At 41.9% G+C, this 22,885-nt stretch overlaps 1 protein-coding gene across 1 annotated transcript in view; it reads right to left on the reverse strand.

Moving 5' to 3' along the window:
• Oseg4 (intraflagellar transport protein Oseg4) overlaps positions 1-22,885 on the reverse strand; it is a 56,095-nt gene that overhangs the window by 24,837 nt on the left and 8,373 nt on the right. The window contains exons 9-20 of the mRNA XM_077661675.1: positions 22,239-22,381; positions 17,789-17,914; positions 13,896-13,988; positions 12,529-12,621; positions 10,240-10,442; positions 7,740-7,806; positions 7,619-7,636; positions 7,476-7,535; positions 7,261-7,370; positions 6,386-6,506; positions 2,691-2,759; positions 1,257-1,385 (exon numbers count right to left, since the gene is read on the reverse strand). Coding sequence (XP_077517801.1) covers positions 1,257-1,385; positions 2,691-2,759; positions 6,386-6,506; positions 7,261-7,370; positions 7,476-7,535; positions 7,619-7,636; positions 7,740-7,806; positions 10,240-10,442; positions 12,529-12,621; positions 13,896-13,988; positions 17,789-17,914; positions 22,239-22,381 — 1,232 coding nt within the window. The remainder of the gene's footprint in view (positions 1-1,256; positions 1,386-2,690; positions 2,760-6,385; positions 6,507-7,260; positions 7,371-7,475; positions 7,536-7,618; positions 7,637-7,739; positions 7,807-10,239; positions 10,443-12,528; positions 12,622-13,895; positions 13,989-17,788; positions 17,915-22,238; positions 22,382-22,885) is intronic.

The raw sequence follows: 22,885 nt of genomic DNA on the forward strand, positions 1-22,885 counted from the left end.
GCCACAGGTATAATGAACGCTCGCTTATTACAAACACGTGTGGTGCTGCAGTCAAAATATGCATTATGGCAATGGAAATTCATCTCAGATACAACAAACAACTATGGCTGAAGCACTTGGTTTGAGGAGGCACCGTAAACTTGCCCGCCCCTGAGGGAGAAAAATTCGTGCTTCCAGCAAGGGTGGAGACAAAAAAGCATCTCTCAACCCCCCTCCCCCCTCATCGGAAAGTGGAAGAAACATCCAAAAAAGCAATAAAAAGGCAGCATTGAACCACCAGTCAAGCGTGCACCAATGGCCTATTAGGTCGATCATTGCCTTCATTGTGCCGGTTGGACAAAGCACCAGAAATAGAAGCGTGGTGTGCGCGAGACTGGGGCAGCGCCAAAAGCGGAGCTACTGCGCATGGTCCTTGATAAAGTAACAACAGTGATTTGAGAAGTCTGAATGCCTTGTTAGCCTTGCTGTGGTATGAGTCACCTGACCAGTTGGTTCCACTTTTCGTGCACGTGTAGGCAGCACCAGATATAGCAGACAGTGCAGGTGATACATTCTGCGCGCATGTGCACTGTGCTACTTTCTTCGCTTCATGGGCCCAAGAACCATAGCTGACGGTGTAGAAAACATGCGGGATCAGGCGTACATAGATCTGTGGCAAAGCATCGCTGATACATAGCTGACGGCTACATTCATATGGACAACATCGCAGAGCTGTGCTCTGACGGAGCCACTGTACACAAAGTATGAGTACTCCCCAACCACTAGGAATCTGATTAACGTGGCCGACCTGCCACCAGCTGCCGTGGACACTTCAACCACGATTGTCGACAGTAAGGGTTTCGGCAAGGGGAACATGACTGCCCTGGACAGCCTGGAAAGCGCTGCGGTATGGTCTGCTTTGAATAAAATGAAGCACATGACACAGTTATAAAGAATTAAGTGTCGCTTTCGCCGGACTTAGTATTGTGGCTGCAATACGGGCAGTCCACTTACTACAAACATTGGATACAACAAACACAATCCGTGTGACCATCAGGTTCATTATGAGTGGGCTCGACTATAATTACTAAAGCTGTTCATCCGTACTAATACACTATGATTTCTATTACTATTTGCTTATTACTACCATATCAGTACATGCAATATTATTATACAATTATAAAATATTATCAAAATGCACAAAAAATTTAACGCTGAAAAGAGTCACAACATGAATAGGACGAAGAGATCTTTCAGTAAATAGTCTATCTGCCCACCTTGGCTTCCATGTTGCACACAAATTCTTGGCTAGGGTTCTCCGGGTCTTGCATGATTTCGTCCAAAAGAACGGTTCTGATCTCCAAGTTTGAAAAGCTACATATGTAACCACTCGACATGACCGGTTCCTGAAAATAAAAGATGACATGGATGGTGAGGTGACTCAGGCCCGAGTAAGCCCAAGTGCGCACTGTAAAAGATAACTTAATGACGGATTACAGGCAGCAAAGCAGTTATATATGCTATTCAGCTTCAAAGCACTGCTGTACACTGACCTCACCAATGGCTCTAATCACTGCTGCCAAAAAGAGAATAAAAAATTCGTTGGAAACACTTAGGTATCTCTTAACTGCGGGAAGGCAAAAGCTGTTTGCAATTTTTACCCAAATTATAGATCTTTCAATGATCTTAAGGTCACGTGACCTTAAGATCATGTGACATCACAAGGTCACGTGACCTAGGTGGCGATGTAACAAATGGATGGTGGTGGCAATGCAACGGACGGACGGTTGAGTAGGATATTTCCCCCCCCACCCCCCCCCCCCAACCACTGCCCCCACGTAAGAAAGGAAAACAAACATGCACAAGTGCTTGTACACTGCAACATGTGCAAGTGTGCACTCTCTCTCTCTTTCCTTCTCTTTGTCATTTTGCACAGCTAAACAAAGCCCTGGGTAGCTAACCGCACTTTTGGTAATGTCAGTCCGACATTACCAAAACCACACCTGAATAATGCTGTTGCCATTTAGCAAGCAGAGTCTAGTAGTGCAGCAACGGGAAAAATGTAACAGCAGTGAGTCGGTGACACAGGTTTTTTACTGCGAGCCTTCCTTCAAGACACAAAATGAAATATCTAAAAACACTTTTTCACACCTGATATAGTACCTTTCAATCCAAGGTACAACGAATAATAAAGAAATGCAGCTCTGAAAAAAGAACTAAATTCGACAGACTGATTTCACCAAGCTTTTCACCATGCTAACTGTTGCAGAGGGTACTTGATGAATACCAAATGAATAGAAGCTCAGATAGCAAAAATGCAATAAGCCTCAAGGCCATCATCCTTTTATTTTCACTTATGACTTGATTCCCAATGAAACTGACAGATTTTGTCTAGAAGAATTAACCACAAGGGCCCATATATTTTTTTAAACACCTGAGATTTATAGAGCATAGTGAAGCTATTTCTGACAGTTATAGTAGGAACGCCAAAGTGTCAAGATGACATTTTATTTGTCTTATGATATCCAAATTTAAGAGGTAGGCTGTGAAGACTGTACTGGTACCTCATGCCCATTGCAACAGTAAGTATGCACAGCAGCAGCCATTGTGGGGTCTACCTAACAGTTTCTAACTGGTTAAGCTAGGTTTTAAGAACTGCCATTGTTTTCTTTTTGACCTGAACTTTGGACAACTCGTCAAAAAATACCTACCTCAGGATCCAAATTCCGGAAGACGTACATGCGGGTCTTCTCCATCAGCACAAAGAGCTCAGAGTTGTCCTGCATAATTGAATGCAACAACACTGCAGTTAGCAACTCCACAAGGATCTGCCCCGATTCACTCAGCATAAATTTTGCGAGCTAGACACACTGCAGAATGACATGAAGTGCTGCATTACAGCAGTTGTAAGGCTGATGCATTCAGACAGTCAGTGCAAGTTCATAGACTCAATCCCAGCTGTGACAGCCACATTTCGATGAACGGCACATGCAAGTGGTACCGACATTTCAGTACTCAATAAAGAATCTCAGGCCATTTAAATTAATCCTGAGCCCTCCACCATGCTGTATCCTAAAGCACACAGCATTGCTTTGTAAATAACTAACCAGTAACGAAAGCACAGTATGGTATGTGGGCTTCAAAGCCTTGAACTCTATGTGGGATATGAGAGACGCCTCAGTGGGCAGCGCAAAATTAATTGCAACCACCCGAGGTGCTTAAACTGTGCACCAGCATTGCACCGGACGTGTGTTTCTGCATTCTGCTTCCATAAAAATTCAGCCACTGCTGCAGCGGTTTGATCCCATGAACTTGGACTCGGCAGCCAAACACCGTAGCCACTGAGCAACCATGGTGTCTATCAGCTAGAAGACAGACAGCAGGCCCAAGATGTTTCAAAAAGTAAAAATGAAGACTGCAAAGTGCATTGCAACAAACAGTTTTCACGAAATCAATTATATGTGAAAAAAAAAAAAGAAAAGAAACTTTTAACGCAAATGTAACAAGATACAAATTTGAGAATTCGGAGTTGACCCCAGACTATTCAGCTAGAGTGCTCCCAGAGCAATGAAAATTGCACATATGAACACAGTGTAAGAAGGTGCAGCCACTGCAGAAAATTTGTTCTAGCCATTTTCATAGAATTAAGTGCCTATGAATTATTTTTAAATGACAGCATGGTATGATCAATCAATATCAATAATCAATAATTTTATTTCTTCCTCACAAAAAGATTAGCGGAGGACGAGGAGGGCTCGAAGAAAAAGTGGAAGTTTCCACTTGACGAGCTTCGAGCCCCCTATTTACAAGGCATATACAGTGGAAGATTAAAAAACATACATCTTTATACATTAAAAAGTTTAAAAGTCAGTACGTATAGTATGCAATACAAAAATAATATACTCATTTTTGAGCCACAAATAAAGGTCAGTATGTACAAGGAAGGCAGCCACGGTAGCACACCAATTCTACAAGAGAATTTCTAAAATACATAAAACAATTTCATACACGCTCACTGTCGCGTTACAAAGGACTTAAGCATATTGTTGGTAATGGTGCTTATGTTAATTCCTTGACAATGAAGGTGGTTTAGTAGGGTCGGTACGGCATGACGGAGCATTTGTTCAGATAGTCTTAAGCGTGAGTAAGGAATTTTCCAAATTAGATTAGTGCGTGTATTGTAGTGTCGTGTTTGAGGGGTCAAGTTAGCAAGTGTACGGAGAATTTCAAGCGAGTCATGCTTATATCGCTTTGCAAGATAGAATGAGTACATATGATGGATGGAAAGAATGTCAAATTTAGTGAAAAGTTCGGATGTATGTTCACGATAATGAACATTTGCTATGCTGCGGATCGCTCTTTTCTGTAGGACATGTATGCGATTTAAATTACCAAGTGTTGTTTTACCCCACACTAAGAGACAGTAGTTAACATGTGAAAGGAAAAGTGAATTGTAAATGTGTAATTTAACGGCCGTCGGTAAGTACGATTTATATTTAGTTATGACCCCAGCAGTTTTTGCTATCTGTGTGGTAACGTGGTCAACGTGCGTGTCCCAGGACATATTTTTGTGAAAGTGGACACCAAGACATTTGACAGAATCTACGATTTCTACATCTGCGTCGCCTAAAGTGAACGTCATCTCTGGAGCACTGGCTGCTTGTCTGGTAGTGAAAATAATTGCCTTTGTTTTATTAGCATTAATCTGTAAAGAGTTTATTTCGCTCCAGGTGGTCAGTTTTTCCAGAGTGCTGTTTATTTCGGATTGAAGGGAATGATACGAACGACTGCGAAAAAATAAGGTCGTGTCGTCTGCATATGTTACGTATTCTGCGTTGCTACTAATGCACGTAATATCATTTATGTACAAGTTAAATAATAGGGGACCAAGTATGCTGCCTTGGGGGACACCTGCTTTTATTGGCTGGCAAGTGGATAGAATTTCCTGTATGGAAACGCACTGCATTCTGTTTTCGAGGTAAGACTTTAAGAGGTCGAGAGGTATTCCACGTATTCCATATACTTCCAGTTTTTTTAACAAAGTAACATGGTTTATGCTATCGAATGCCTTCGAAAAGTCTATATATACACCTGCAATTACATATTTTTCTTCGATATCATAAAAACCCAGCTAACAAAAAAAAATGAAACCTGTTCAAAGTAATTCATTAAGGGCTTAATTTGACAAAATTATGTTCAAGCTAAACTGGCTGTGGTTGTGCAGAAAATGTAAAGAAAGTAATTGTGGCAAAGTTGCGCGGTCGCAAAACGCATCGTTTCTTTGTTAGAGGCATTTAAAATGCCCTACAGTTGCTAACATGCACACCTAGCAATGGGTCATAGTTGCCCTGAAAGTCGACACAAATTTGAGAACCTCCTTTACTTGTTGTGGTCCCATGACCATAAGCTGCGCGAATGGGGTCGCAGAAATTGTGGCATCAGATGCAGCACATCCGAAATTTTGGTGTCTGGAAAATCTGTCAACAACTTGCACATTTAAAATCAGCAGCATGTAAAGAATCGCACGGTAAAGACTTGAGACCACGATGCTTAACGCACTTTGGCTAGCTACCGTTGAACATTACCCAATGCAAGTTCGAAGCCATTTGTTTCTATTTTGTCTCAGTTTTTATTTTCAGTTGCCTTAGTGAATTCTGCAAACCGTGTCTTTTGGCGACTGCTATTGAGCTATTGAGAATTGTCCCTTTTTCTTTTACCACTACATTCCGAGTCACAAACTATTCGCTTGGCTATGAAATTATCAAACGGGATAACTATTCACTTCAAGCTGAAAATTCACTCTTCGCACATGCCTAATATGCAACACTACTTTGCCGAGTGGCATACTCAAGTTTCCACTGCTGACACAGGGAGGCAATCAGGAAGGCAATGGGTAATCGTAGTGAAAAAAAAGTTAACGAAAACATGCACAGCGTATTTAAGAGACTTGTTCAAGTAGTTATACATGTATGGCTAACTTTATATTATGATTCAGTGCTCACTAGTGGCAGCAAATGCGCACAATGAGCAGATGCAATTTGCACGACTCAGCCAATTCCGATTTCTGTTACTTCTGGTGACCACTAATGGAAAAACTTTCTTATAGTTTCGGTACCAAGAACGCCAATTTTTGTACGCCATTTATGACATGCTCGTTAATATTTCAAGCATGGAGTTACACATTACTAAGTGCTTTCACCTGCCATGCTAGCTAAGAGTAATCTTTGTAAGTCATGCTAAATTTAATTCATGTAGCCCTTTAATACACCACCGCAGCTGTTCTACAGCCTCCCTCGAGTATGCTGGCACTGATCTACACAGTGCAAATTTAAGAGCTTACTAACTATCAGGCACTGTACAATCGGTGCAGATATTCTTTACAATTTCGATATAAAAATCTCATTACCTTTGCCCATTTTACGTCCCAAATGTCACGCCGTTCAAAAGCAAGTTGTTCTCCTTCCAACGACCTGGCCTCGAGGTCAAACAGGAGTAAGCAGCCTGTAATGTCGATCACGGACATTCGACTAGAAAGATGCGAATAGAAAAAAAAGAAGCATATCAGAGAATGAAAAATTTTCAATCGAATAGGAATAATGACAGTGCAGATTACATCATCAATGTGCCCTAAGTACACAAAATTAGATAGATGTTCTTCAACAGAAAGCACATTCTACAACCCTACCCACTGGCTACCTCTGTGCTATAGTTAAACAAGTAAATGAGGAAAAAAGAAGAAAAATAGAGACAACGGCTTTTTTGCGATAAGCAAGCATGTCACATGCGCTTAACAAATGTGCACACACAACTTATTTCTTGAAAAATATCAACAAGCCCCACATTGAATTGGCTGCTAGGCTCTCTATATGATATGAAATTGATGTTAAACAAAATATGTATTTAGAAAATAAAAAAAGAAGGATAGAATGCATGTCTGAACTGAAATACACCTGCATTTCTAGTGACAACTAGATTTCAACGCCAAAATTCCAGTACACACAGACTGTAATCTAACTTCTCATAAAAAGCTTTATAAATTTCACTAAATTGTGAGCATCGATGAAGTAGGCTCTCCGCACGTCGAACTCAATTAAATCAAACTTATGATTTGTCCAAACTGATGTTCGATCCCATCAGAAAAGCTTCCCTTAATTCAAGATATGAAAAATTCGAGCAACTTTTCGGTTCCTTCCAAGTTCTAAATATCATGAGTAAACTGTGACAGAAAAAAAATGCATCTGCAAAACATATTCCAAGAAAGGCTCCCCCTGACTCGCTCACCTAGAAGTGCAGTTCAGCATAACCCTGTTCGGTCGGCAAGGGATGGAGTACTTCTGGACGAGCAATAATTGAGGCATTGAATAGCGATGAAACGTGCCCGACTCACGCCCCTGAAAAACATCCCAAGCAGAAAAAAAAAACACCGTGAAAAGCAGGCAATCCGCATACAAAAAGACAAAAAGAAGACAAAGCAGTGCGGTAACCGTACAACTTACAACTATCAGCATTTTTTCCGACGCCGCAAGACAGCATATTGAGTCCGTGTTGACCTGGAACTGTAAGAACGAAAGCCTTCCTTGGCACCTTCAGAAAGTGGAGCATCAACAACAGACACGAGATAGCAAACAGTGCCTCTTACCTGGTGCTTCTTTTTCGCCTATAATGAGGAGCAAGATAAGGTCACCATAATAAGACCATGATAAAGTGCCAGTGGTATAAGTCTGTCACCAAACACAATAAAATGCAGGGTGCCGACTCACCTCATAAATCTTATCCATGTCGTTCAAATTTTCACCCTCTGCTGGAGTTTCATTGATGTGAATCACCCTGTAACAAAGATAAGCAACTGTGCTTATCTTCAGACATTTCCAAACACTAAACTCTTATGGTCAGACTTATGTAAGGAAAACAAACATTCTGAATCTGCCAGTAAGTGCTGAGAAATCACAGCTTTTTTATGAAATTGCCTCTTCCATAGAGAAAGTTTTGTGGAGTTTTTCAGAACGGCAAAAAAAGAAATGGAAAAAAAATCTTTTCCAGATCAGCATTGTTAATACTAAAAGATATCTTTTTCCCTGATTTACCAACTGTCCAACACCATAAATCAATACTACTAGGGAAACAACTATGCTGAACTTTTTTGGCTATCTAAAAAAATGTTTCCACAAAACAACCTCTCAATTTGCAATGGCAAAATGCGATCAATTTTCCTAGAAAGCATAGTTAAATGTAAAAGGAATGCAATGTTATTGACACATTTTTTAAAACCTATGAATTGTTCTTTTTTTTTTTTTTTGTAACATAAGATAAGCAAAATCCGACTTTGAACGTCAAACCTGCAATATGCCAATGCCACTAGTAACTGCCATCCCAAAAGTAAGCGTTCAGAAGTCCATTTAGAAGCCAAAAAATAATTCCATGCAGAAGAGATCTTTTTATATATTGGCACAAATTAAACTGACTTTTTATTCATTAGGTAAACGACCAACTGTAAAAACCAGTAATTATAAATTCAGTGCAAAGAAATGATTTAAAGCATGCTAAAACTTCACTTTATTAGGGCTCACTGGTCCTGGATATCTCAAGAGCTCTTCAACTCTAGGGGCATGCGTAATAGAGAAATTATAACTTGAATCATTGGCATGAAAGGCTGACTGAAAACCATGCTTCATAGCCTCATTCTGCTTTCAGAGCAAGTTGCATTCAACTATACGACCCTACGGTCAAATGCATGCTGCATTTTGCTCCAACTGGCAGGCCACATAAAAGCGGCCACTCATAAATCGGCTACTGCTATCATGGTACATGCAAAGATCTGATAAGCCAGTTTCTCTAGAGTTTGCAGAGAGCATTATTCAAAATAAAATGCTGCCTGTTCACAAGCACACTATCCACCCATGTTATGCACACTTAAAACCCTTCATGTACATATAAATCATAAAAATGGCTATAGTTTTCAATTGCATTAACAAAAGATTATTACACCTCTCCTAGCACTGCACAAACTGCACTTCCCAACATAAATACAAAAACAAAATGGAAGACTCAGCTGACACACATGAAGGAGTCATGCTAAAAGATTGTTCACTGCAAAAGCTGACCCCACCAGTAAAACCACCTTGAATTTCAGCAGCTGTACTGCTACGTCCATACATGATGGAAAGATTATTCTCTGGATCACTATAGTGTGCATATTCATCCTTCTTAGATGTTCAGAAATCAGCATAATTTGCTCATTTTATTTCCAGAGTAATTAAGTTTTCTTTGCTATCGCTACTAGGTCCTTACATTTCCACGCTGTACGGGTCAGTAGCAATGAAATGCTAGAAGCTCATAACTTCTACCCAACATTTTCATTGCCCCAGCATTACAGGGTCAACGTCAACAACCACATACGTTCGCTGGCTCAACGTGGGGTCATAGAAAACACCGTGCAGAAGACAAAGAAGACAAAAGCTTCGTCCTTAGTTTCCATGCAATGTTTAATGTGGCCGTGAACCGCCATTTCACTCAAGTTTCCCCACCTTAGCAAGGCTTAAGACTTGCACAACCGGAAACCACTTCCCTCTTATAATTGCTCTGCTCAGTGGTCCTGGACAGTAACAGATTTCGCACCACTCCGAAAAACCTAAAGACGGTTAAAGGGACACTGAGCAGAACTCTATCATTTTTTTTTTGTTAGCAAAATCTGATAGTTCGGCATTTCATGGCTTTGTTGCCGCTTGTCCGGGCGCGAAAGATGCATTTATTTCAAAGAAATTTGGATTCGAAGTTGAGAAAGTTTTTCCCGCCGCTCTGATTCAAACTCGAGAACTCTTATGACGACACGGAGAACTCTTATGACGTCTCAGAACGGAGTGACGTGATACGCGACGTAAACGCAGACTCCGTGATTTCTGACGGCTAGCGGTGCGGTGCGCAACCTTTCTTTGCCAGCCTCAAAGATTCGTGGCTTCCATGAAGTAAGGAAAATTCCTCCAAGGTGGCGCCTCTTGTCCTAGGAAGTCATCACGCTTGTACTTGCGAGATTGGCCTGTGGCGGCGACACCTGTATTTTGGTTCTTGCTATTTTCTACATTACAAGAGCTTTGTTTTCAGTAAGAGTGGTGTTTTTGTAATCAGGAGCTGCTATTCTATCGATACAAGCCAACTTCAATTTCTCCTCAGTGTCCCTTTAATGTTATTTTGGAGCTGTCAAGCATGGCTGTCAACACAGAGCAGAATGTGACACTTGTTCACATCCCTTTTTTTTTTCCATACCTCTCAAGCACAGGCTTGCTCCGCTGGCCAGACAACTCGAGCACGACAGTGCGTCCCCGGGGTGTCTGGAAGCGCCACACGAAGATCTGATCTTTGGACGCCGCAAACACGTGCGATTCAGTCATGGACAGCTGCAGGGGCTCCACATCCGTCATTGTGCTATCCACTGGCGTCCCAATGGAGTTGCACACAATCAAGGCGTACTGGGGAGAAGCAGAAAGTGCCCTTCAGTAAGTCAAGTCAAGTAACACGCCCGGCAGTGCTTTAAAAAATCGAAGCCAACAGGCCAGTCACAAATTAAAACAAGGAGATGGATGAGAATGGATTGTTGTTGTTCACATTTGCTTTCTTTGTTACTTACTTTTTTTTCCCGGGTACTTCTGCTCCAAACTAAAATGTGACATAATGGTGAAACATCATGCCTGAACACCTTTCGTGGTATCTGACGAAATACTAGAAGCAAAAATACGCAGAAATACCCCTCACGTAGCGAGAAGAACAACTGCTGAAGTACCACTGCTGCATTTCAATCTTAATGCTTCAACACGTATTTATACGAATGTAATGTGTTTTTTTCCTTATTTCATCGGTTTAAGAATATAATTCAAATTATATTTGTAGCCAAGGCATGAATATAATGCATTTTTTTTGCGCTGCTCCTCAAAATAGCTACAGCAAGCTTCACCGCTACACTCATGAGGTATTAGGAAAAGCAAACTTTTTGACATCCTTGGGACAGCGCAGCTTGCACAATCAAATGAGAAGATGGCTATGAATGTGAAAAAAAGACAGTGCAGCCAGTTTATGAAGGGAAGACATTGAAATAGTTTAATAGTGCAGGGAAAGGATGTCACGTGCATTTCTGAAGTGTTGTCTCTCAAATAATATCGACGTACCCGTTGCTTCCATATTACCGCAAACTATCGCCATTTCATAGCGATAGCTACATTACGGTAGCATTTCGAGCCTTCAGCGTGGCGGCGCCGCCATCCTGTCACGTGGTGCGGAGCAGCTGCCCGCGGCGTGGCACCGTGGCTGATCACGTGGTTCATCATGTGGTTGGTCACGTGACCAAGTTCCACTCAGCCAGCTGTAGCTATCGCGTCACTCCAGGTTTCACCAGAGCTAAACCACCGCCAATTTTTTTTGCAAGTCCTCAGCAGATAGTTGGCTTGGACATGCTGAGGTCTCAAACCTCCACCTCAAGTTATATTTGTTGTCACAGTGTATAAGTATAAATACAGAAACTAGCAAGTCCTTAAATAAATTTCATTTTTTTTAATATGATTTTATTATTTCCTATTTCTACACTGAGAAGCTAACTCAAATATACACAGCAGTCAAAACAAAAATAAATTTTATTTCACTTTCCAAAACAGAGTGGTTATTATTATGACAAATACTGTCACCAAAGCTTGAACAAAACTCAGCTAAAAAAAACTACCCAAAATGACACAAGAAATATAATTTTAACATTTTTTTTATGTAACATAGGTGCCACACGCAAAGTTATCACATCAAAAAATCTGCCAAATGATATTCTTTTTTCACTAGAAAATGCACTGTGGTCAGTATTTGATAAGTTAGCTAAGAGCTCATCCCTGCATGCAGCAAACAGGTTGACATCTAGTAGTACATCACAGCATACTCTACACTGTACGTATTCAATTACACACCAACATGCACAATAAAAGTGCACTAGTTACACATTGATGTGCTAATTTATTGTGATCAAATTTACATTACTCTTGTTTCAAAACATGCAATCAGTGAAGGCAACTCTAATGTACCGAATGACACTCATATCCTCTTTTGGCAATACGGAGTACATCTGCAGTGTGCACAGTACAAGCCTGTACAAATTATAAAAGTAGTACTAATATATCACGAAAGTATTTCAAATATATTAAGTGCCAGAAAACAGCATTTAGCATTTGCGACGGAATGGCAATTCGTTCATCACTGGCAATGGCAATCTACACATATGTATACTACTAACAAGCATTTTTTATTCAACCCTTCGTTCACGGTCAGTTAAGTACTCACATCTTGCAGTACAGGTACCCACAAAAGTTTCCGGACACCAAAAACACTAAAATGCATAATTTCTTCTCAATCTAGAGGCGCAGCCAAACAACAACGGGTGCGCTGTACACATCATGCATGGATGTGAAAACCGCACATTTCACTTTGTGGCTGCATGCTTCGAATGCCCCACAGTTAAACTTTGTTTGTGCTCAGAGCAAAGCAAGGAAAACAAAACTAAAAGCAAAAGGAATGGGAGCCCACCTTGGGGCTGCTTCCATCCTCTCGAGTGGAAATTGTGCACAATTCTCCAGCGGCGCACATCTTCAGAAGGTTTTTCATATACTTCACGTACTTCTGTCAGTAGCAAAGAGCAAATAAAAGTGTGAGGCACCAGCAGAAACTGAATGGAATGCACTACATTGTTGGAGGGCACCAAGTAGTGACAGATGAAATGACTTTGTGGCACAAATTTAGCGGCTGGTGTACTGAAGAAGCCAAGGAAATTTGTAAAAAGAAAACACAAGCAGAAAAGTATGAGTGCTAAAAGCAGTTCGAGCAAACTTGCTAGAAAATATTCCCTAGAAAAAACTCTCCCCCAAGAAATTTTCAGAAATCCACGCTGAATCTGCAGTTTATTATTTTGCTGCTGCAGGTTGTGAAATTTTCAACAACAAGAGCTTCTTTTCATCACACAGAAAGACGCCTACAAAAGCTGTCTGCGGACAAACTGTTGAGTTGATCAGAGAATTTAATCCAGAAGAGTTAGCACTAAACAGAGTCCACCATGCTATAAATTAAAGCATACTGATAGGTGGAAGAGATCTTGAAGCGTGCAATGATTTCCATACTTAATTAGTGCACAGATCATCAGGGAACTTCACTGATCCCTTGGATACATTAGCAAAACTCAATTATGCATTTTACCAGTCTTCCAAATGTACCCAAAAGCAATAACAGGCGATGGTGCTCTTACAAAGTAAAAAATTCCCCTATCACCCAAACCAATACGCCTTCACAACACATGTTGAACAACAATGGCTCCAGTAAGTTCAAAATTTCCAGAAGAGGGTTGTAGCGCCGAAAAAGACAACACATAGCAAGCGAGACGGGACAGGTGCAATTAAGGATGCGCCTGTCCCATCTCGCTGGCTATGTGTTGTCTTTTTCGGCGCTACAACCCTCTTCTGGAAACATGCACCAACTAGCCCCCCCAACAAGTATTACTAAGTTCAAAATTAATTATTAAAAGTAAATTTCGAGCAACTTTCAAATAAAATGATGCACAACATATTTGACAGCCTACTATGCAAATTTTTTTTCTTAATTCACCACGCACTCTTGAATCACCAATGTAAGAAAACGATACTGTCTCAGCAGTAGCATCAGAAGACTATCTGCTGCCACAACACTGTTGCAGGGCTAACAAGCTCACACAACTCTAAAATAATGTCACATAAGTACTGTATTTTACAATTTGATCCCCCAAGTCCTAGTTTTATTTCATAAGTTTACAGATTGCGTACAATGAACCCAAAATTACCTTCTTTTTTAGATAGAACATGCTCACAGCTCAGAATGCATGCCAAATAGAAGACCATTCAAACAATCTGTCAGATCAAGCACCTTACCTCATTTGTGTTAGTATTCCAGAAGACCACTGTGCTTTCAATACGGTCTGTCTTGTTGAATGCATAGGCCACTGTGTTTGCCAGGTAACACCACTGGAATGTTATGGAAAACAAGAAAACAAATCTCAAAACCCACCACGAGCATCTTATAGCCCAAGTGCATGTGTAAGCACTGTGTACTGGTATGTTATAAGTCAAATCCGAATACAGGTCGGAAAAAAAAAATTTAACGCCAAATATAATCCAATGCATACGACCCCCCCCCCCCCCCCCCCCTCTCGCCCTCATTCCCCTAAAGCTTTGCAGTTGCCCCCAGAATAGCATCAAGAGGCACACCTGCAATTCAAAGCAATAAGCGCATAATGATGCAATCACAAGGCCAGTAGGCAGAACCAAATGGAGATTAAAAGTGAAAAGATGACAGTCCATCCTGCCTTCCAGACTTGCGTGCAACCAGGTTGACTGATAGTAAATAGAACTACCAAGTTTTGCGTTCGCGTGCAACGCACGCCCTAGAGATTATCAGAAGTTAGCTCATGTGTTTCGCACCGCACATTCGAGACAGTGACCACAAGTTTATGGTGCTGGGTAAATGGTGTGCGCAACTCGAACCTTCTTTAGCAGAAAAAATTTGCAATGAAGTAAAAATTGTTTTATTTATGCATGTGTTCTGCCAAGAGTGAGCACCAACACGGGGTGCGCTCTATCCGCCCCTCATCCAAAACTACCTTAGGCATCACAAATAGGTCAGTTCGGCTTGTAGGTCGACCTGCCCAATTTCGGATGGCTGGTTTTCTAAACCAAGGCCGAATTATACACACAGTAATATACAAAAGAAGTTCATAGTTTAGTGAAACCAAGGAAAGCATGGGAAAGTATTCCTGCTGTTGTTTTGTTATTCGAAAGGAAAAGTAATTGTCTAATCATTTTAGATAGGCAATTTTTAGGCCTGTGCGAATATTCTATAATTTTGAATTTCGGTCAAATAGTAAAGTATTTGATATTCAGTTTGAACCGAATGTTTGGTATTCGAAATCTCTAAGTATTCGCCTCAAGCGAATAAAGTTCTGGAACTCTTGCTTCGTGCTCCGGCATCGTAACGCGGCACACGTGCAACCAAAGCTCTGACTCAGCGTCGCTTGCCTGTGTTCCCGTGCGTATGCTGGGACCGATCTGCACATGCTCGTAGCAACAGACGCAAGCAGGTGGAAGCACGGCGCTCGGATCTGTACCTGCCAGATATCTGTAGCCGTGCTACCGACGTGCACACGCACCATAACCTGCACGGTGGTGTGCATCAGTAGAGATATTTAGCACAGCTTGATCCGCTATCGTGTGTTACTAGTGAGCACGCGCTGACTGGTCCCGACAGGGCAGGCATGCAAACAGCTGGCCGGTGCCTGGCGTCTTATGGTGTCCTCAGGGTGATGTGCGCACGCATAGTGGCCATAATGGCCACGGATCGCGCTATGTTAAATTTCTCTAATCGGAGGATACGTGGTTCTCTTTATTTCCGCGGAAATTAGTTTGAAAAGACTGCAGGTGCAGCAGCCACTCTTCTCCGCATGAAATTCGCAAATCAGGTGCGACAGCACGAGAGAAAGCTAGCACGAGGCGCATCATGACAGGTGCCCATTTCCAACGCCTGACGCGGGGTGGCGCTAAGCGCACGGTGCCTATGCCTAGCAGGTGTTCATGAAGTAATCGCTAAAAAGCAATAGCTGCACAATGACGCAATCACAATTACGACCAGCACTCGGGGGTCTCACAGTCATAGATAGGTCTAATGCCCCACAAATATGTCAGCTCCACATGTAGGCCAGCTCCCCAATTTCCGATGGCCACTTCTGCAGGACGTCGACATTCATTCTTCAATGCATTACATTTTTTCATGTAATGACCTTGTGTGTTTGAAAAATACCCAATTTTTAAAATGCCTATTGTGCCGTTCAACCTTTTTGCATGCTAGAAGTGTATTTGAAATAGTCGCTTCGAAATTGTTCGAAGAAAATTACTACTCTATTCCAATTTGCTACGAACCAAAAAATCACTACTATTCGCACATGCCTAGTAACGTCTCAAATGAGAAGAAAAGATAGCGCGCTGCCAGCAGGATACGAATTCATGACTATTACATAACAAGTGTGACGCTTCACTGGAGTGCCTTCCGTGACATGTAGAGGTTGTGTATTTAGCACCAACCAGCTGCATGTTACCTTTTCTTCTATTTTGTCAAATTATGTACCTTCTAAAATGAAGAAAAGAAAAAGAACAGCAGCTTATATTGTATCATTTCAATTCATATTCTCTTCTTTTCGCGCTCTGTCATTGGTGCCGTCTGCTATGACCAAAAGAAAGAAAACCGAAATGAAACGATACAAAATACACCTTAGATGTACTTTCCTGAGCATTCCTTGGTTTAAAAATACTGCTAGCTTCCTTCATATATGGTGAAAGCTCGTTAACTTGTATTCAAGGAAGCAGAAATAATTTTCAAATTATCCGAAGTACAAATCACCAAATGACCCTGAAAAAACTGACAAGTGGTGCTTATATCACAGTAAATTTATTTGGTGAAAAACTGGGCAATGGTCGGCTGCTTCTGGGATGAGAACAGCACGACAGCAACTACTTTTCACATTTCTATCAATGCTATATTGCATGCACACTTTTGGGAATGTCGAAGCAGAACTGCTCCGATATTGTACGGGCCTCCCTGGCAACCTTCATGGTGTGACACTTTAGCGGAGGTGCTCCCACACAAGCGGCTGTGTCGCATGTAAGGATGCTTCACCGCATAGCACGCAAATGGCACTCGACATATGCAGTTTCAATTCAACAGAAGAACCATGCGGATCAAAACGAGGGAAGCGCATAGCACCATCATTCGGCGTCAAAAATGGCATGCAGCTGGGCTTGGTGGGAGGCTAATGTGTTGCTGAAAGGAGCCGTCGCCGCAAACTGGTGAAGCTCAGAGAATCAAAACCGAAATTAAGAGGTCGGTTTATTCCTGGGGATGAGGCTGTCTGGTTTTCGTCACGCCTGCTGTTGCACGCATACGAGAGGTGAGCGTGCAACTCTGCACCATGCAGTTCAGGTTTGAGTAGGGCTCTTTTAACAACTACTCACTGTGTCCGTCACACTTGGACGCAGCCTCCCTGCGGGATCCCATTCGAATCAACCAGTGAGAGAGCCGTAGCGTCCCAATTAGCAAACGTCCTACGACATAGCCTTACATGGGCACTGGCAGAGACTGCGCCAGCAGTTCTGAGTTATCCGGATTTCGGAATTAATGGGAGGTGAATAACTTGCTTTTATTGTACAGTGTCCTAATAAGCTGGCCATCTTCCGTGTTCCTGTATGCTCAAGGGCAAGCAATGGCACATGTGGCTTACACCTCAACAAATATTCGAACTTTTCTTGAAAATTTGAAAAATCGTAAGAGCCCATTACAAACAGTGGTAAACTGATGGAACTATTTTCTTGGCCACGGCAGGCTGTAAATTGACTAGAGTCGGATACAACTTAGGCCTACAGTGAAGCTCCGCTCCATTCAAGATCGCGGCACAGAATTCCTCCAGGATAGAAAATTAGTCCGTTGTTAACACTTTTCTAGTAACCTAACAAGAAGCTAACCACAAGAAAAAAATTATAAGCTTTAGAATTTTGACACCTGGATTGTTTAATAAAGTAAAACATTAAAGAGCTGATTTCGTTTACTGTTCTGAATGGCCAGCGGAGTAATACAGGATGCCAGTGACTGGGGCCTAGTGTTAATAACTGCTGTTTTTTTAAGTTGCAGCCTAATACGGGTGCCACTGTTGTTGGGTCACAAAAAAAAAAGCAATACCACATCAACTGCTCTCTGAAGCAAAAAAAATGCAGTGCATTACCTTGTAGTCAGGGCGAATGTTGGCAAAGAATATAAATGAGTCGACAGCCAGGGCAATGCGGAGTCCCATCCCTTCCCAAGCGCAGGAAGTTATCTCCTTGCCAGGTACCCTCAATGTATGCAGGTACTGTGAAAGACAGCAGAGGAAGAACACATTACATCTCTAGAAGGAATATTTGAGGCCTGCACTGAATAAGCAGGAGACCTATAAGGCACTGCTCCAATCAGAGCTTCAACAAATTAAGGGCTAACTAGAGCCCAGAAAAAATTATTAAATCACGGAGATAATCACAGGGTATAGATCTGAGCAAATACTCGGAGAAGTTAAACAAATAGATTCTTCACTGAAAATTTTCTTGTTGGTTCTAATGCCTTGTTTTCAGCACTTCTCATAAACCAACAGATTTCCCCTTGATTGTGCTCCAGCAGCTGGTGCCTGGAATTCGTTTTTTTTTTTTAAGATATGTAATTATAGCCTATGATACCATATAAGAACACTCAGTGCATATAAATAGTGTTCTTCGTATTCAGGTTTTATACTTTTTCAATTTCGGGGGGTAAAAATCAGGCGCCATTTTTCAACTTGGTAACAGGGGAGAAATCGAGTTCTTGATGGAAACATTCCGAAATTCGGGTTTTTCGGATTAAACTTACACACTAATAATTTATCCAATTTTTTTCAATCGGAGGGTAACAATTTGGGCTATGTTTCAGGCTGGTAAGCAGGAAAAAAATAGGATTTCTCAAGAAAATATTTCAGAATTTGGCGTTTCATTGCTAATTAATAATTACTAGTAAATAGCCTGGATTAGTTTTGGGACATGAACATGACATATTTTATTCACACATGCTGGTCATCGACTTATTATACGTCCTTGTTAACATATCTAATCATCTGCATGCACAGCGTTTCGGTTTCCATGCGAGACCTGTCCGGCCTTTGAAGGTACCTCGGCTGAGAGAATGTTCCCTCAACACCACAGCTGCCATTAGCTGCGCATGACATTGTCAACGTGGTATTTTGTAGCCCGGGGTAGCGCACAGTTGCGTCATGCAATTAGTGGGCTGCTTTCAGCAAGTACTGGTTAAGCTCCTCACGAAGTGAATCTACATGTTGATCACGGAAATCAAGAGAGGTCAGGTCGGTAGTCATCAAACGACTGCCTCAGCAGCCCCTTCTGGAATGGATCCAGTACAGCTCCAAATTTCCAAATCCAAATCCACTTTATTTTGCAACCTACAAGTTGAGGGTGCTCCAGGCAAAAGGCTGTCACAGACAGCTTGACTGGGCCCTGGGGGCCTACAGGCAGCATCATTCCATAACATCAACTGTTTTCGTCTCTGCCTGTCGGCCACCTCTCGCCCGCTCACCAACTGGGGGCAGAGTAGTTCCGCGGGTGTAGTTGCGCAAGAAATAAGGGAAAAATCGGGTTTTCAGGAACACGTTCGGGGAGCAAAAATTGGATAAAATCGGGTTTTACCCGAAAACTAAGAACCCTACATATAAGCCATAAAAGGCAGAGCTTTTGGTAAGTTGTATTGTTTGCTCACTGAACGTATGCATCCACAGAAATGAAAAGCTGTTTGGAACTCCAGGCCCAAGTTCAAATTTATATGCTGGTCTGGAAAGAAATACCCAGTCAAGTATAGCTCTCTTGTGCTCTTTCTTTGAATGTGACTTTATTAAGCATCACTCCACAGCTGAACAAAACTGTTTGCTAGAAACCCTCAAGCATGTTCTGAAGAGCCGTAGTAACAGAGATGTGAAGATTCCCAAAAATCTTCATTAAACAAATAAATCTTCATATGCTTATGAATAAGAATTTTACCTCAAAATAAACACATCAGTAAATACTGCCCCTCCCATTCTCCTTGTCTCTCACATGGCCTAGTATATTGTATCTGCACAAATATAATGTGACCTTGAATGTAATGCAAGCGGCAAAGTTTAGGAGTTAAGAAAACAAAAGGATATATGGTTACGGCTAATTCAGGGCAACCATGCCCAAAGGCTTTTTTAAAAAGAATTGACTAGGCTTCAAAAAAATGGAGAGGCGACAACATTTTGAGACAAAACAATCTCTAAATGCACGTGACAAATTAAGTGCCGCAAAGCCTCCACTGTCCTAATGCATGTAGCCTATGATGCAACTGCAGCCACCATCACTGCTGTCAATGCCTTTCCAGTCTTGCACTAATTAGCTACATTCTCCTTTCTCTATCTGGCACTGCTTTTTCACTGTCTTCCCTGGTAGAAATAGTTCTATAACCCTGGAAGATTTTCATCGTCGAGATTTTACTGTAGTACATAACTTAAAGGTTGTAAAACAAAAAGCATATATAGAAGCTTATTTTTAAAAACTGTGAGATCAAATAAATGAGCAAAAAAGCAAGCAAAAGCCACGGGCAACTGGAACAAGGCCTTTGTGTCTAGTCGCCTTCATGTGAGAATAACCTTACGTGACTGTGTGGGATAAATGCAAGTGTATTTCTTGAGTGTGACACCCCGCTTACTCCTTCATTCAAGCACCAAACCACAACAGCACCAAACGATCCACAACAACGTTAAAGGGACTATGCAACGAATAAAAAGTCACTTGTAAATGTTTTCAATGCTTAGAAATGATGCTAAGAAGCATTCACACCAAGAATGAGTCTTCAGAACTGAGCCGGCAATTTATTAAGAACTTTTAAAAACCGTGTTTTTCAAAATTCGCGGGCCGATTGGTGTACTCGTAGTGACCGATTTTGGAACTAAAATTGTGGAACAAGGACGTCACTGTGCCATGACGTCGCCAGGCCACCACACGCTCTCATTCGCTGGAGCCACGGCAGCCACGACGTCACGGGCACACTTCCGGTAGCCGTGAAATTCGTCTGCTCGTGCCGCCGCGCGAGCCTCTCGGGCAAGCGCGAGCCAGGGCATTGCCTTCACGCATATGGTTTCAATTTTCCTCTGCCGCCTCCTTCTGTCGGGAGTTCCGGAGCCACTCGCACGGCTCTTCGTGCGCTCGCATAGGGCTTGATGCCCATCGCGGCCGTAAAGGCGAGCAGTCGCACCTCGAGGTCTGGGTTTATTACTGCTAACTACAACAGACGACAAGCAAAGAAACCCGACGCGCGCCGCAATCCAGGAAGGAGAAGAGACCGAAGGGATGCCGCCACGCCGCCGATGCTGCTGCTGGGAGGCTAGGAGCGACAACCGGAAGTCGCAAAATAAACGTCAGCGGATCACGTATTCATGGGCGGGGCCCAGTCCCAGAGCTGTTCTCTTTATTTTTTCTGGTGCTCCTCGTGTACGAGTTGAGGGGGGAGAGGAGGAGCGTAATTTTTAATCGTCTATATCTTCGCTGTTATTGATGCTAGCTCAAAAATTCTTGCACTGGGGTGACGAGTGATGAAATGCCTATCTCTCGTCTGCTTTAGGTAATGTCAATTGCATAGTCCATTTAACAAAGTTTTGGTTTAGAAAGAAAGAAAAAAAGAGTGGCTGCGGCTGGAATCCAGAATGAGCCTGAGAGCCTCAAATCAAGTAGTCCACATGATGACAGCAGCAATGGAAGTGCTACTGAACAGTCGCCAAAGCGAGAACATGACTTTTTTGTGGCATTTGTGTTCAAATTTACGTTCGCTTGTTATGGTTACAGATGATTTCAATGCCCTTACATGCCGTGTGAAAACTGCTAAACCAAGTAATGGCTCTGGTAAGGTGATCACATTGTGTGAGCAGAAAGCGCTACGCTAGTAGACGAGGTACGGAGCCTTTCGGTCTGCGCCCCGCATACAACAATTCCGCTGTCTCACTGCGCTCCTGGCTTTTCCACACTTTGTTAATTCACTCTTGTTTGTAATTCGTGCTCAGTATACAAGAATCTGTGGTATATATCTCAAGGATACCAACCTTTCTCAGTTAAAACCAAATTTCAAGAGAACAAATTCAGTGTATCTTTCCCTTTCTTTTTTTCAGTTTAAACCGAAATCTGTGACCCCTAGCAATACCATAAGCCGTATACATGAACAAAAATCTGCATCCGAAAATTCGGTTCGTTGAACTAAATACCTGTGTGGCAAAGTTCACAGCTGACAAGAGACATTTGGTGAGAAAGATGACATGTCATGTATGATTAAATAGAAGATTAAATTAAAACCAAAAAGAAATAAAGAAAACAAGGAGCTTTTTTGTAAGGAGTAGTGTCTATGGCAATGGTTGAAGGTTCATTAAGCAAGGTCAATTTCAAAGGTCTCTTAATCTTAATGCAAAAGGTGTGAATGCATTATAGATAGCTGGCAGGCTAAAGAATGCACCTATTTCATGAGGGGCCTGATTCAGTGAGGCAATTTGCATGTCCCTTGAACACTGCTAAGTTGACGTCTACCTAAGTACACCATATTATTCAAGTAGAAAACATAATTACAAACAGGGTTTCACTGCATGCAGCCTCAGTCTTCACCTGGCCATAGGGATTGAAGAACTTGACCATGTTTCGCTTCTCACTCTCCGAACCATAGCTTTTTCCCGTCACAGCCAACATAGTCCCATCGTGGTTCCACTGAAGGCATGTGGAGACCATGTCTGTGTCCAAGACAAGTGGAGCTGAAAAAACGGTACAAAAATGTTGGAACCAAGCAAAACAAATGCAAGTTTGAACCACATCACCTGTCCTGCTATATTTTTACTTGTTCAACCAAATCATACAACCAAATGCACAAAAGTAATAAAATGAATTTTAGAAAACAGAAAACATGCTCACACTCAGTTTTAAGCAAAACAGGCAAATGTGTTTCAAGTAAGAGCTTTAGGCGTTTCATGAGATCTTTTATTTCTCTTTCCACACCACTTTTGCCCTCTGTTCACGGAAGTGTGTCTCATGGCAGAGGCCCATATACTTCCAAGTCACTCACCCATTCCTCCATACCAAGACTCTTCCCCGATTCTTTCTTTGTGCAACAACAGAGTGAAATAGCCTTTGCAACTGCTATGCCATCACCTGTTCATTATCCTTCTTTTGTAAAATACGAGCATGCATCATTACCAATTATGACTCAGAAAAACCTAAACCTAAGCTGTTCCAATAAATAACTGTGATGGCACCACTCC

Source organism: Amblyomma americanum, chromosome 4, assembly GCF_052857255.1.
Source record: "Amblyomma americanum isolate KBUSLIRL-KWMA chromosome 4, ASM5285725v1, whole genome shotgun sequence".
In the NCBI taxonomy this organism is placed as follows: Eukaryota; Metazoa; Arthropoda; class Arachnida; order Ixodida; family Ixodidae; genus Amblyomma; species Amblyomma americanum.